The sequence below is a fragment of the Nothoprocta perdicaria genome, unplaced genomic scaffold (assembly GCF_003342845.1).
Source record: "Nothoprocta perdicaria isolate Ctin4 unplaced genomic scaffold, notPer1 scaffold_127, whole genome shotgun sequence".
NCBI lineage: Eukaryota > Metazoa > Chordata > Aves > Tinamiformes > Tinamidae > Nothoprocta > Nothoprocta perdicaria.
In genome coordinates, this window is record NW_020454394.1 from 1,240,018 (window position 1) to 1,255,215 (window position 15,198).

Below are 15,198 nucleotides of genomic sequence, written 5' to 3' on the forward strand. Positions count from 1 at the left end.
TAATGGTAAAATCCCTCCATAAATCCCTTACAACTCACTAAAGTTACCTTCACTAGCAAATGATAACCCTCCTCCCTCCTAACAAATCCACCCCATTGACTGCTCAGAAGCTGGCTTTGCTTGACTCATGGATGGTAACTCCTGCATGTTTCACTTTTGTGGAAGTTTTTGAAAAGATTTTAAGAAAATTGATTTCCCATTCTTATTTTCTGTTGTGCTTAAGTCATCTCGATTTATTCATAGCAAGATAGTTTGCTGTTTAAATCTGTGTGTGATCGAGTTATCAAGAAAAATCCAAGTACAGCAAGAAACCAGGCTCAAAATGGAGTCTTTCATGGCCAGAATGGTCTACTTGTTTCCATATGGGAACGAAGCACATGGAGGAGGAGTGAACACAAAGAAATGGTCACCAAAAGCCCTTTGGCTCACCTACAGCTCCAAACTGCTCTGCTCACATTATTATTTTTCTCTTGCAGACACTATGGGCAACGTATATATATATATATTTATATWTTTTTATGAGCAATATATATTTATTTAATTAGTAAAATATATTGTTTTGTGCATATCAAATGATAGAATGATCATAGAAACAGGTGGTGTGGTTTCCAGTGCAAGAGAAGGAAAAACTATAGCCCCAGAGGYGGGATAAGCTCCTCTTAGAAAGACAGGTAAATTGATGAACATCTGCTGATTTTTCAGCCCTTAGTCACTCAGGCATTCAACCTTGCTCACTRAGGTCTACCCCACTCTTGTGGGAAGGCATTTCACTCCTCCACTTCAAACTGCTCAAGTTAGTAATGGTTAAATATTTACCAAAGTTATAGGATTTACTGAAGACTAGTACCATGCTAGGAGAATGGCTTGGCAGCACTTAATCCCACACAAAACAAAAAATCTTAAGAGGAAAATCTAAGGATGTAGCTTCTCCAACCAATGTGCTTTTCATTCACAAATTTGTCTTTGTACTGTTGTCTTTGCATGATTATTTTCATTCAGCAAACCAAATCTATTAAAAACCTTTTGGAGACAAGGAAAAAAATGTCCCACTTTGTCCCACCTCAAGTACATCAGAGTAGATTCAGCTCTAGATCAGTTGCCTGTCTCTAAGGAGCAGATTCAATTGCCCAAGTGGAGGTATCTACCATCATTTCAGCCAGCGTGTGGTATCCTTCCAACCCTCCATCTGCCGGTCCAGATAGCTAAGCATCTTCCACAAATCCTCTATCATATCAGCAAGCCCTGCACACATATCTTGGCCAGGCTAGAATATGTCAAATGGCATCAGGAGACTACGCTTAGGCAACAAAATCCTGCTCTAGGTGCAGTAAAGGTATCCACACACATGACCAAGGTTGTCTCAGCTGTTGTCAAAGGAACCTACCTATTGCGAAAAAAATGTTTCTGGCAGTACATATATCTCCTATAAGGCAATCTTTTGGCTCTGCAGCAGACTGACTTGGTCAGGGGTTTAGGTGGAAAAGGGATGATCTGAAGACAGATCAGCAGCTAAGCTGGAATCAGGTATGCAACAAGCCTTGTGGCATCCTCCTTCCTCATAACTAAATGCACTGAGGACTAACCTGAGGAGCCTGGAACTCATCTTCTATTTTCAAGTTCAGTTCTCCTCCAAAATACAATCATGAAAGGAATRATAAATTCTAAATAATGCTTTGAAGCAACATAAAGTTATACCTACTGKTGTTCTAGTACCAGAGAAAAGCATATCTTCAAGGACTTTGGTGTCCTTCAGGGACACACCTCTGCTCTAAGGTAGCAGCAGACAATCCAAAGTCCTGCCTTCTTTCTCTCTCAGAAATGGAGCATTTTACATAAAAACACCACTTCTGTGTCTTGGGGCAGTTCTCTCTTCAAACTCCTGATGAGAAGCCAACAGTGTGGTTATGTTGGCTGACTTCTTCTGCATGGCCTCTTCGGTTCCCTCCAGCCCCAAAGAGCCCCAAAAGCCTCAGTTCAGTCTCTGCCACCATACCCAAGTAGATTTGCAGGACTGCATTCTTCTCAGATTACAGGCACAGATTTGAGAGGAGTCTGTAAAGCTAAGTCTAAAGTTAAGTCCTTACCATGTGATTACCATGTGATTCCTTTAAAGTGAGCAGGAGTTTAAATGGAAATGGGACCAGGCTCCAAATTGCTTCCACTAATAACAAGGTAGAATGTACAATAGACTTAGCTATTTTGTGGACCACTTCCCCTGAATACAATTATTTTAATTTCAAGCTCTTAAAAACAAATCTGTGTATACCCACACTTATTTTGTAGCCCCAGCTGGTATTCTCCGTTTTTTTCCTCTAAAGACCAACATTTTGCAGTAATTTCTGATATTGGAGCACCTGCCAAAAGAACTYCTAGAGTTCATTTTGCCATTGGCTGCAGTGTTTTAGAGTCTGTAGGCAGTGAAATTGAGAAATTGAGACTTTTCATGCATTTGAGGCACAATGCTGAAGAAGACAAACTCTAATCCCTTCTAACTACTCCTCAAAAAAAAAAAAAAAAAATCCAACCAATTCCATAGCAGAATATTTATACATTAAATGTGTGAAAAAGTATGTTCAACATCATATCTAGAGTATATACTTGGAGATCTGGAGATCAAAAAAAAGCCCTAATGTCAATGGCTGAATAATTCAAAGAGCCTCATGAAAAGGGTTTTCTTGCATGACAATGCYAGTGATGTTGCCTGCATTAGAAAGTTTACTCCRGTTGTTACTGCAAGCTTTAGAGTACAAAGCTTTCTATGGTTAGAGACATTGTTCCCATGTGATAAAGTATTGCTAACATATGTGTCCTCTTTTTTTCTTTTCATACCACCATTTTGAAAAGCTTTTTTAATTGCATTCAAGCATTTTCCACCATTTCCTAAAGCATCCCGTAATTGACTGCAAGCATTTCAGAAAGGGGGCAAGGGACTTTGGGATTTCAAAACACACGGAATTACTTTAAAGCAATTTCAAACATGGGATTTAAATCCATAAAATAAAACCCAACATCTTACAAGTATTCAGCTATTCTTATCCAAAAGGCTTTATAAGCTAGAAGATAAAGATTCCAACAGGCACTATAAGCTCTAGATAAATTCAAGCCACCTGCTCCACATAGGAACATAGGCAGAAAGAGGACCCCAGGCAGGGTGCACTTTTAGTGTCAAGCTCTGGACTTTTCCAAAACTCACTAAATCTAAGGCCAGAGCTGCTGTAGTGAGGAAAAACATATGGTGAGAAAGAGCCATCATCTCAGTCAGCATAGATGTCCCAGGACCATGTCAGTCCCCATTAATTCCTAATAAATCCAGACGGGGCCAAGGCTAGACCATAATATGAGCTCCAGGTGAGTTCTTTTTCTGCAGAATTAATATACCATCTTCACCTCAAAGGCAAAATTGGTTATTTGCAGAGTTGTGCTTATCACTGAGATGTGACACTTGAACTGTTTCAACTGACACTTTGCTGGGCATGGATTTCAAAATCTCTTTACAGAGCTCCAAAGAGTTGAAAGTGCAAGCACAACTGGGGTCATGGGAAGAACTGAYGCATTTGAGGGTGGTCTTCATACTAGAACTGATCTCCTGAGATCTGCAAAAATCATCAGAAATTCATAAATAATCAAGACCTTGGGTTTGGAAGTTGTGAAAAAGGCTCTTGTTCAGTGGTCTGAATGCTATACCAGGATGATGGCTATGAGTACAAGTGCTGAACTGCTTTTATCATTTCAATCCAAGCACTGAGTTTTAAAGGATTCAGAAGGACTGTAGCACTCAAAGGCCTTAAAGACCCAAACATCTACCTTCTCACCATACTCAGATAGGACAGGTGAAGACCTTATATCTACWCAGGAAAATCTTGTAGCTCTGGCAYTGAAAYAGCTGGAGCTCAGCATCAGAGACAGCTTTTATCACTATAAAGGGAAAACCAGCTGCTTATTACAGGGTTTTCAGTAGAATCTTCTCACTTAGTAGAATCTTCTCACTTAGGACTCATAAGAGCTCATATCATATTTTATGTGCCACAAGATACCAAAAGTGATCCATTATCACTTTAGCATCATTTTATGGATCGAGAAAGCACCAGTGCTGCAATACAGAGGATACAATGCTGGTATGATATAGCTTTCTTTCTTCAAGCATTTCTATAAGCAGCATTTCTGTTGCCTACCCTCATAAYTAAAAGCTTAAACAAATCATGGGRCACATTTCACCTTGAAGGCTAAGTTACTTAGATGTCAGCATGTAGTTGTCTTCACAGAAAATCAGTATCTAAGTTCTCTTAACAGCAATGTAGAGCCTAAAGAAGATGTCTAGTCCCTCTTGGATCACCTAGTGTGCCCAAGACATCTTCAGAGACCTTGGATGACCACTCAGCTAGTCCCAAAACAATCAACTCCTCTATTTGCTCGGCCGCACTGCTCTCCTTTGGTTGAACTGTCTTGAAGCTTCATTCAGCTGTCCATCTTTTGGCACAAATTGCCATCTGAAACGCCCATCTGGTCTCCAGTTGGCATTCCAGAAGATCATGGATCTCCTGCAGCTCCTGTGCCTTGTGTCCCCTCTCTCAGATATCCTATAGCATCTCTGGTGGCCCCTACTTCAGGCCACTGAGTTGCCCCCATAAAGGCAGGTATCCCAGTTTGGTTGCCGATTCCCCCTCTGAGGTGGAACTGCCAGTGACACCCAGCTGGCCCTATTTCTTAACTTTCTGGGCTTGAGGGTGGAGAAAAATAATGTTTTTTATTCTTTTAGTGATTTATATTATTTAAAAAAGAAAAGGGCTTGTTACACTAACTGGAACCACATTTCTAAGCAGTTAAATAGAAGAATACCACACGAGCAATGGCCTGGTGCTGATGACCTCCCATAGCAGACAGAAATGAACCTCTCCCTGAAAGCACAAGTCAAGTCCAGTGTGACCTCTGGTCTGCTCTGGAGTCCTGAGCTGCTCCAAATCCACTCCTAGCTGAATTGCCAGCCTGAAGCCTCCCCCTCAACCYGCTGTCCACCTGCACTGCTGCTGCCTGCCCATTTCCAAGAATATTGCCAACCACAAGATAAGAAATTCCCCAGGATCCATAGATGAAGGGCCACGATACTGCCCTTGATGCACACAGACCATCTACATAACCAGCTAGTTACTAGTGATGCCCAGACCAACCCTGGACCTCCAATGTGTATGTTAATGTTTAAAGTTACTTTGTGTGTGTAGGAGCAGATTTGGGTACACAGCTAGGTCTGGACAAGCCTGAGACAGCTCCATTCCAAAACACAGGAAATGCTGTAAATACCACAGCGAATGTAATTAAGGCAGCGCAATAAGCTCGGTCCCGCAAGCAGTTACCACTGGAGGCTTCTCCTCTTCTCTGACAAAGAGCAGAAGCCAAAACAGAGGCCTTTGAGGATGCCTCTGCTTCGCGATTTTTGTTTTTATCCCTTCTCTGCCTTGACATTGTGATCCTGCTCCTTCCCATCCTCAACATCTGCAAAATGTTTCGGGAGCAGCGGCCATCCAGGAGGGGTGGGATGCATTCCAGCGGCTGCACAGCACCACGAGCTCGGAAGCACCAGCACATTTCAAGTCTGTGTTTCAGCTGCTACTAGACGTCAGTTAAATATAGGAAGGGGATGTTGCTGAATGTGTTTTGGAACTGCTTGTATCAAAGCAGGAAAGATTTGAGTGTAAAACACTGTTTCCTGGATACATTTAATCTGCAGTTCTGCCCATTTTGGAAAAGAACCAAGAAGCACTTCTACTCTCCTGCCCTGCAAAATTCAGACTTGAAAAACATAGACCTAATGCACTTTTCAAGGAGCAAATCATGAGACGCTCACCAAACTCGGACAGCATGTGCCTGCCAACACACAGAAAAGGGCAGGAACACAATCATCGATGGCAGTAACAAGCTCGCCCTGGAGTCATCTCTAAAAGTCTTCAGCTCCGAGTGGCAGCCTTTTCTCAGCRTCGGCATCCACGTCCTGCATGACCACAGCTGGCTGCAGGGCTCCAGTGACTTGCAAGGGATTTTTAGAAAAATTTGCCTGCGGGCTGTTTTCTCACTGGTGGTGGGGTGTGAATGGCATCTCATGGCTCTTGGGGCTGCATGGGAGGGCTAGACCCGCTCTGGAGGGGACAAGTCGCTGCTGTCACCACGACCATCCAGCTTGAGAAATGAGAAGTGCACACGGACAGAGCACTTCTGAAACCTTTTATGGTCCCCCAGGACCCATGTCCTGACCCATAGGTCTTCCTCCTAGTGACAAGTAGTRAAAGGAGAGCATCTTCTGACCTGGTAAGCCACTGCCACCCTCCAGTGTGGACCAAGGCTTTGCAAGCACCAGAGCTTTCCCCACATTGATTGCTTACACACTTCAAAGAATTATTTCTTCCTGACTGCTGCAAGGTAATAAGTTTTTAATTTTCTCTCTTTACATCTGTTTTTTTTTTTTTTTTTGATTTGCCTGATGACAGATACTTCCCCAGTATCAGTACTTACAGACCAAGAATAAGTCGCCTGATACCTTTCCACAGAAAGAGCACGTACATGGAGATTCCCAGTTTATGGCATGTTTTATGGTCCATGAATAAACTTTCAGCATCTGTTCTGCACCTTTCTGAGATTTCAGAGCCCTTTAAAGCAGAGTCTGGGTCCAGTAGTGCTCTCCCACTGTTGCACATAGCTAAACCTCTTATCCCAAGATAAGGCTTTTAGGTGGAAAAGAGCTTGCTTGCTCTGTTGCAAAAGAGAAGATTTCATCTTCTCTTCCATCCACTTACATGGTTGTTACGTTCACTCTTTGGAAAATCTAAAATAGGACATTTTCCTCCGTTTACTGAAAATGGGGACTTAAAGCATTTCAGCCAACCTCAGTAGAGCTGTGCCTCCACTCTGACTTTCCTTCTCTGAATCTTTCTCAGACTACCACCCAGTTACACAACCAACTGATTTTTTTCACAATAAAAACATAATCAAAACCATTCAGGAGAATGTAATTGTGTTCAGACCTTGCATAAAGTCTCCATAAAGACGAAAAGGAAGCCAAGAAAACAAATGTGATCTGAAACAGATTCACAGTGAAGACAAATGAAGATGTTAAATCCATTGCATTTTGGCAATGAAGATGATGTTCCTCCTGAAGAAGGAAACAAGACTTYGTACCCGCAGTATTCTTCAGCAAACTCAAAACACTGGCATTACCAGTGCAACAAAGCTGGCATATAAGGCCACAAGGGGAAGGGCAGAGGACGGTGAAGCCTTGGTTTAGCACCAGAACAGATATTTAGACTGCCTCCTGGTCCCAACCCTGCTGGTTCAATGAGATCAAGGAGAATTTCACTGGGATATAACATAAAGCTTAACACGCCTGCCTTGCTCTTCTGCAGAAGAGCAACAGTTCTTTATCCCTACATGGCCATGAAGACAAGCTGGTTACAAACTAGTTAAAGATGGAGGTAAGAATATATGAGTCTGCGTTCATGTCCCACATCTTGCCTCAGTAAGAAACACAGCAGAGATATTTCCCCTCACAGTAGCTGGGACTTCTGCCGGTTCCACACTGGTGCAGAAAATGTAGRAATACCAGGGGAAAAAATCCATTAAAAGCTTTCAGATCTCAGGAAATACTTGTTTTTTCGCTTGGTCTGAAGTTTCTTGGGCAGAAGTTCAGCCTTGGCTCTCCATCCATACTATTTCCTCTTTACACCATAGAGTGTCATGGAAACTTGCTTCTCCCTCAGTTTTATTTTTTCCTACTGTCATTCATTTTACAGATGAAGTTGCAGTCTTAAAACAAAACAAAAATAAAACCCAAACTGGGACCAGCCAGGGCAGAAAAAGGAGGTAGTCATTGCACCTGATGTCAACAGCCCTTGAAGTGATTTGAGTGGAAACTGGCCACAACTGGTCCCATGGAGACCGGACTCAGGGTCATTTCACTGCTGTCCCTGATGGACTGTGTGTTTCCCAGGGCAGGAGAAGGGGAGAAAGTTTCCAAATCGGAGGAAACTGCTCCGGGGCGATCTGGAAACGAGTTGGCTTTCTAAGGTCATCCAGGCTTTGAGAGGCTCCATCTGCAGCTTCCATTAGGGAGCCGAGCTGCTGCGGCCTCAGAGCCAACTTGGCTTGCCGTTTGTGCAAATAAACATCAAATTGCTCAGGTTGGGATGAAATACGTCTTCATTTGAAAGATGTCTTCTCCCTTCTAAACCACAGCAGCTGATCCGGTTACGGGCAACATTATAGGTGTCCCGCTTGCCAGCTGCCCTCTGGATTAGGGTGGTTGTTGTTTTTAATAAACATGCTGCTCCGTTTTTTCCTTTTTTTTTTTTTTTTTTTTTGTATTTCTCACAGGTGGCTCAGGAGAGAGAGTAGCTGCAAGAAAGGACTTTTCCTGGGTTCAGGGTTTAGTGTAGTCAGGAGCTAAATGAAGGGCTAGCTCTGGGGGAAGCACAGCAGTGTATGCACCATGAACAGACCCTGGCCTAGGAGCTCTTGAACCACCTGAACAACACTTCCCACCTGTTTGACCATAAAACGCACGTGTTTGCATACATGAAAGCACCAGCAGACAAACCAAATAATTTGGGGACCTCCATCCATTTGGGCTGCTCTCAGCCCAGCAGCACGAGAATCGTTCTGCATATATTTCTCTTAAGAACTAGGAGGCCCAGGAGAATCCAGAACCAGATGCACCCAGTTTGAATGTTTCTCACTTCCTACTTTTACTTCTTCCTCCAGTTCCCCACCAGAAGCACTGGAATATCTCCACTAAACTTACGACAGTGGGGTGCCAAGGGACATTTCTGAGCATCTTCCAGTTGTTCTCAAGCTAACTCAATACTTTTCAACTCTGAGGTGGACAAATCAAGAGACAAGTAGGAATAATAAGCATCACTGGCTCAAAAAAAAAAAAAAAAAAAACCCAACTCAAAACTACTAGCAGCTTCATTAGATGGCATGTTTTGTTTTGCCTTGATTTAAGAAGTTAATATGTCCATACTGCAATAATATGGGCCTAGATCCTCCTCCTTGGAGACCAGGTGTCCTCTAGACCAAGGCAAGGACTTTGCCTACGAGAGCCTGTGATGGGGAAGAGGATTTGAACCTGGACATGAGCTTACAAGCACATGCTGCTTCCACACCTCTTCCATTTCCAGATCCTCTAACTGCTCAGGTCCCCAACCCCATCAATGCCCAGTAGAGCTCTTATGCCTTCATTCCTTCCCAACCTACATGCAATGACATGTCCTGCTTCCACCATCCCAAGCTGGGGATGCTGTGAGCAGCAGGGCAGCCAAACAGAGGACCAACCTAATTCCTCACACACAGGAAAGGAGCCAAGAGCCCAAAGTGGTCTCCTGGTGTCTTTTTACTGCTTCTTCTTCCAGGAGGACCGCATTGTTTCCAGAGGACATGGGAGAGAGAAGGTCACCTTTCTGCTACTTGTACACAGGAGACAGGGAAATATAAAAGGTTATCTCCAAGTAGAGCARGACTAGTGCTTTTTACATCATTACAAGAGCAGCGCCAAAATGCATGAAAATTCAGAGAAAATCGTGGCACTTCTGCCAACACGTGCCCAGTGCCCCCTCTTTCTCTCCCCAGGGACCAAACCATTTGCAGCAGATTCTTTACCTCACACAATTTTTAACAGCATAAGATCAGTAACCAGTCCAAAATGTGCAGCAAGAACTGCTGAAATGTTTTAAAACTAAGCACCTTTCCCTGTGCCCAACAGACTCTTTTCCATTCCACTCTGCAAAGGGAGGTCTCTCCCTCCCTCCCTAACCTCTCCCAAACACCTTGAGGCACCATGACCAGCTCTTTGAAAGCTCCGTCTCTCCTACCTGACCTGAAGCAACAGCGGAGAACCTACTTGTCCTGCATATTATGGCTTTAGTCCCATGTAGGTAGTTGCATTTTTCCAGCACTACTGGAAAACATGTTGCTTTGGCCCTTGGCTAAGAGTCAGTGATCAGGGGCRTGGAGAAAAAGCCTTGTCCAGTGGAGCAAACACTGCATCAAGATCATGTTCAGYTGTAGGTCTTCCAACTGCCTAYGAACATGTGGATGGAAGAGGCAGASCAAGAGCTTGGATGGAGRAGGMAGGTGCTGTGTGTGTATATACACATRGACATCTAGGCATTTCTTTGCCCAGMAGGCTGGAAACAGAATATTTTTAGGGATATCATGATCTTCAACATATCTGTGATATCGGCTGACTCCTGAAGTGAGTTGTGGTCTAGAGTGGTCTGCATCAGCTGAAAGGGGACAAGTTAATCTAGCTCCTTCAACAGAGTTGGCACTCCAATTTGAGACTTCCCTTACCTTATCCTGCACCCACTTCAATATCAAGGCAGCCAACTCACTTCCTGATAGAGAAATAAGCAATTGGGATATTTCTATTAGGCACTCTAAAAATCCCACCCAATAGAGAAATGTAACCATTTCCCTCCTGGGAAGCATTTAGAATATTTTCTGGGTACTAAAATAAAACATACCAATGGAAAAGTCCCATGGCTAAGACTATTTTATCTTCCTCTATGATTCTCTATTCCATATATTAGCAGCCTGTGCATATGGACAGAAAATGGATCGGGAAGTGCCAATCAGCCTTTATGAATCCCACCAAGCTGGATGGGAAGGCTTGGAAATGAGTCAATGCCATTTCCATGCCAAAAGACTCTCGGGATGTTACCCAAACGTATCAACTGTCTCGTCTCCTCGCACCCCAGACACACATCAGCAGTTCTCCATTTCATCTAATACTGCCTACATTTGTTCAAAGTAAACACAGATTGTAGGAACGAGGGCACACTGCGTCTGGGTGGATCGCTGTGCGAAAAACAAAAGGACTGAAAATCACTGCTCAAAATGTGAACTTTAAGTCAGGCTATCAGGCTAATGAAGCAACAATCGTCCTAACAAATGGCAGGGAAGGAAACCTATTATTAAGAAAAGAATATCAACCCCCTAGGTAGAGGCTCTATTTTCATTTATGTTGAGGTTAGTTTGCACCACTCTGGATGCATAGAAGTGTTTTACACTGAGAATATATTCTATTTCTCTAGTCCCATATGGAGGATTCCATGATGCCTGCGACCAGCCAGCTTTCCTCTTCATCTCCGGCAGAGCTGGAGCACACCAGACATATCTCCAGTAGGCRCCTAGGCACACTTTCTAACTACGATACTATTTAATCACTCTTTAGACCCAAAGTAAGAGAAGTCCAAAAAATTAAAGGACCGCCACTCAAATCTTCCTACTATTCTCCCATCTCCAAGGGCAGAAGCAGCCATGGTCTAAGCAGATGGGACATAGAAACATGTCCAATCCTTGGAGCTGTGTCAGGAAGATGAGGAAGACATCCCCTTTGTTTGGACAAATGAGGAACTTAATTTCTGCAATAGGAAATACAACAATGCAATCACATCGCTTTTYTCATCTGGTTGGCATTTGAATTGCTCCAGGTGTTATAATCAGATCATCAGACACATTTTGAAGCAGTCAAAGAGTCCTGAAGAGGAGACCCTAAGATGCTAAGCAGATATTTGTAGACTTAACTGCGTTGCTAACATGTCATAGCCTAGCTTTTTATCTGGGACACTGATAATTCACAGAAAGGCTTTATTATTACCCAAATAAACTTCTAGTTACTCTACCAATTTGTTGCCAAAACTACAAGCTAAAACTGCTCTGAATAATGACTAACCAYGAGCACTCTTTGACACCTCCTGCCTCGACATCACCAGACCTTGAGTCACTTTGGGGTCCTAATCCCAAGCTTGCAGACAAGGCGACAGGGACTTATTGAAGGGATTGCAGCTAAACCTGGAGAAAGACAAGTCGGGGAGGAGAAATGAGAGAGGTGGGATTGGTACCCACAAGGCAAAGCAGGATTTCAGCCCCAGTCTCGGCCAAGGTGGGCACAGCACCAAACGAGCCCGTCAATGGGGCCCTCAAATGGCATTAACCACTACGGGCTTTGCCCCAGGGGGTCCACATGAGACTTGGCTGAACATAAAGGGCTTTTAAGAATTTTAATGGGGTTTCCATTGCTTTTTAATTGCTCCTTTTTTAAAAAAAAATAAAAGTGCCTTATTAAAAGAAACTGCTGTGGCTGCAAGATTCCCTGTGGAGGTCAATGTGGCATTTTTTACAAGGGAAAGGGGGAAAAGTCATACCATGCTAACTCCAAAGTGGGACGAAAAAGAGATTTTCTGTGTTATCCTCTCCTCGGACACCAACCCTAGCATTTGGCCAGGTCAGGGACCCGGGCACACTGCAATCAGGGTCCCTCAATCCTCTTCCGATGACCCCCTGGGCAGCCTGGGGCAGAGTTTCGATATCACGACACAAACACGGTGCCTGCTCCATGCCAGGAGCTTGGATGGGAGTGAGGAGCTTCAGCAACCACCCCAGGGAAGCCAATGTGTGCAAATCCAAGCAGAGCCAAGGGTCTGCAAGCTTTGATCACAGCTGCACAAAGAAATCATGCAAAAGGAGGGTCTTACATGCTGCAAATGCCAAGGTTTGTCTGCAGGGAGCAATGCAGCCTCTGCCCAAATGCCCCTGGGAGCGAGCAGGGGACAGAGACGTTCCCGGATCGCAGTGGGCTCCGTGGCACCAGGTCCAGCTCGGACACATTCAAGTGTCTCTCAGACACTGGGAGTGAAGTGACTTTGGGCAGAAGACATCTGCTTATCCCAGGGCTCCCTTACCTCCTCGATCTCGTTTATTAACCCTTCAGACCAACCCATGGCCCTGCTGCCTTCAGGACTGAGGATCTTGGCATCCCTCCTGCAGCTTCCCAAAACAGACCCCGCCATCAGCCAGCAAGACCCCTGGGTCCCATGCAACTGGGAAAGTCAATGTCATTGCTTACATCTGCAAAGTAACAGGCAAAACGCTGCGCACTGGGAGCTGCACCCAGGGCATGGGCATATTGGAAAGGTCCAGAGAAACCCTTCACCACAGGGAAAAAGCCTCACACACCCAGTGCTGGCCCCAACTTCTCTTAACTGCAGAGGAAGCTCTTCCTGCTCATTGCACTGCGAGGCAGAGGGAGACAAAGCAGCCGTGGGTTGCGCTGATTTTATCCCGTCACGCGTGTGTCGAAGCACGTAAAAGCCCCGGCCGTGACAAGCAGCTGTAATTCCACCCTAATCCGCTCACAGCTGCGCGGGGTCAAAGCGCACAACAGCTGAAACGCACTTTTGCTACATGTGCTTCAGGTTGCCCACACTCACCCCGGGGGCTCCTGCCTTGTGATTTCCATTAAAGCTGGCAGGCGGGATTCACTGCTGGCATGAGTCGACTACCGATCTATCAAGATTCCCTATATTTAGCTCAGCGAGGCTAAATAAACAGTGAGGAGATGCTGCAAAGCAAGCCTGGGAGCTGGACTCYGCAGGTCCCCAGGGGCTGCTTTGCTGCCCCGGAGCACAGGCTGCTGCGTTGGCAGCGCTGGCTCCCTTCCTTGCCAAATCCGTAGCCCCAGGGTGCTGGGAAGCCTGTGGGCTGGCTGGGGAGGTGGCAGGGGTCGGGATTCTCCAYCAGCAAACTGGCAGCCCCAACTTTGAGTGCTGGTCGTGGGCCAGTTTGCAAAACCAAAGACYTCAGCGAGCTCCGGAGCCTCCCCATCAGTCTCCCAAAGAAGTGACCAAAGCTCCAGCACTGAAATGCTGCTGCCTTGCACGATGCAACAACAGAGGAGATGCAAGCGATGGTGAACGTCCCACCTAGAGGTGCTTAAAATGTTCTCGGTGACCAGTGGGAACTGTCGGCTTCCTAAAGCAGGGTGTGAAAAGGAAGGACTTGCACAGTTCCCCGGGTGTATACGCACACACAGCACATGTGCACATGCATGTACTGCCCATTGCTCCTCACTGCTGGGGTATTGTTTATTAAAAGTCTGCATTTGCTTCATTTGCTACATACCCCACAAGCTCAGAAGCCCCTGCAACCAGARGACTTTCCATAGGAAAAATGCTCATAAGCCTATGGAGTGAACTGCTCCTCGGGGTCTCCCTGGAGAGAAGTTGGCACCTCACTTGGCTTACCCTGAAGGAGGTGCTGGCATTTGTGTGCATGGACTGTGTCCCCAAGGGCTATGGGGGGCTCAGGGAAGTAGCTTGGAAGCAGATGCTTAGAGCAATCCCTTACAGCTTGCCACAGTCCCAGCAAAGACACAATTTGCAGTACAAATGGGCACAGAAGCATGGAAGCAAAGCCCGTATCAGATGGGGTCAGAGTAGGGGGTCTACAATGTGTAAAAGCAGCAAGAATCTGCTCAGATCAGAATGGCAATGCTGGGTGCCAGCTTCAGCTCATGAGCAGGTCACACATGGAACTTTGCTCAATAAGTTTTAAGAGTTACCACAGAGATCAGCTTCAAAAACAAGAAGGTATCAGCTCCCCAACCGGGCTGCTGCCCAAGGATCAGGAAAATGGGGATCTGCTTATCTCAACCACGAGCACTTGCAACCACCAACCACACAGCAATGTCCGCGTCCCTTACCCTGTTATCCTCCTGGATCTCCCAGTCGCTGGCGAAGCCCAGGGTGTGCTGCGCCTGCGAGCAGTTGGCGAACTGGAAGAGGCTGGAGAACGTCCKCCTGTTCTCCTGCGTGTCTGGGAATATCGCCTCCTGGAAGTTCACGCCGTGAGGGAGGAGGATGTAGTTCTCATCCATCCTGAAACACAACCCGGGAGGCTCCCGTAAGGACCGGGGGACCCTGGGCATGCCCAGGTTGGGCAGGGAACGCCGTGCGGGGGCACTCCGAGCATCCCCGGGCCGGGGGGCACTTAGAGCATCCCGGGACCGGGAGGCACTTAGAGCATCCCGGGGCCACTCACCGCAGGAAGAAGAAGTACGCGTAGCCCTGCAGCACCGTGTGCGAGTGGCACGAGAAGTAGCCGAGGCCGGTGAGGTTGAGGCGGGAGCCGGCGGGCACCTCCAACATGCTGCCCCACGCCTGGTCGCACAGCAGCTCGATCTCGGCCGAGTAGAAGAGGCCGCCGGCGCCCGGCGGGGGTCCCCGCTGCCAGGGCAGGTAGTTGTAGGCGCCGTAGGGGTCGGGGTGCAGCGCGAGCACCCGCGCGTACACGATGATGGCGGCGAGCTCGGCGCGGCAGCCCTCGCTGAGCGGGCGCCACTCGGCGGGCAGGTCGCAGCCGCCGCCGCCGCGACAC

General features: G+C 46.2%; 1 protein-coding gene across 1 annotated transcript in view; it reads right to left on the bottom strand.

The window, feature by feature from the left end:
• Positions 1-15,197, bottom strand: part of CCDC3 (coiled-coil domain containing 3) — a gene marked incomplete at its 5' end in the record, with an annotated part of 32,786 nt that extends 17,589 nt beyond the window's left edge. The window contains 2 exons of the mRNA XM_026033301.1: positions 14,525-14,699; positions 14,863-15,197. Coding sequence (XP_025889086.1) covers positions 14,525-14,699; positions 14,863-15,197 — 510 coding nt within the window. The remainder of the gene's footprint in view (positions 1-14,524; positions 14,700-14,862) is intronic.
• Position 15,198: the final 1 nt, after the last annotated feature.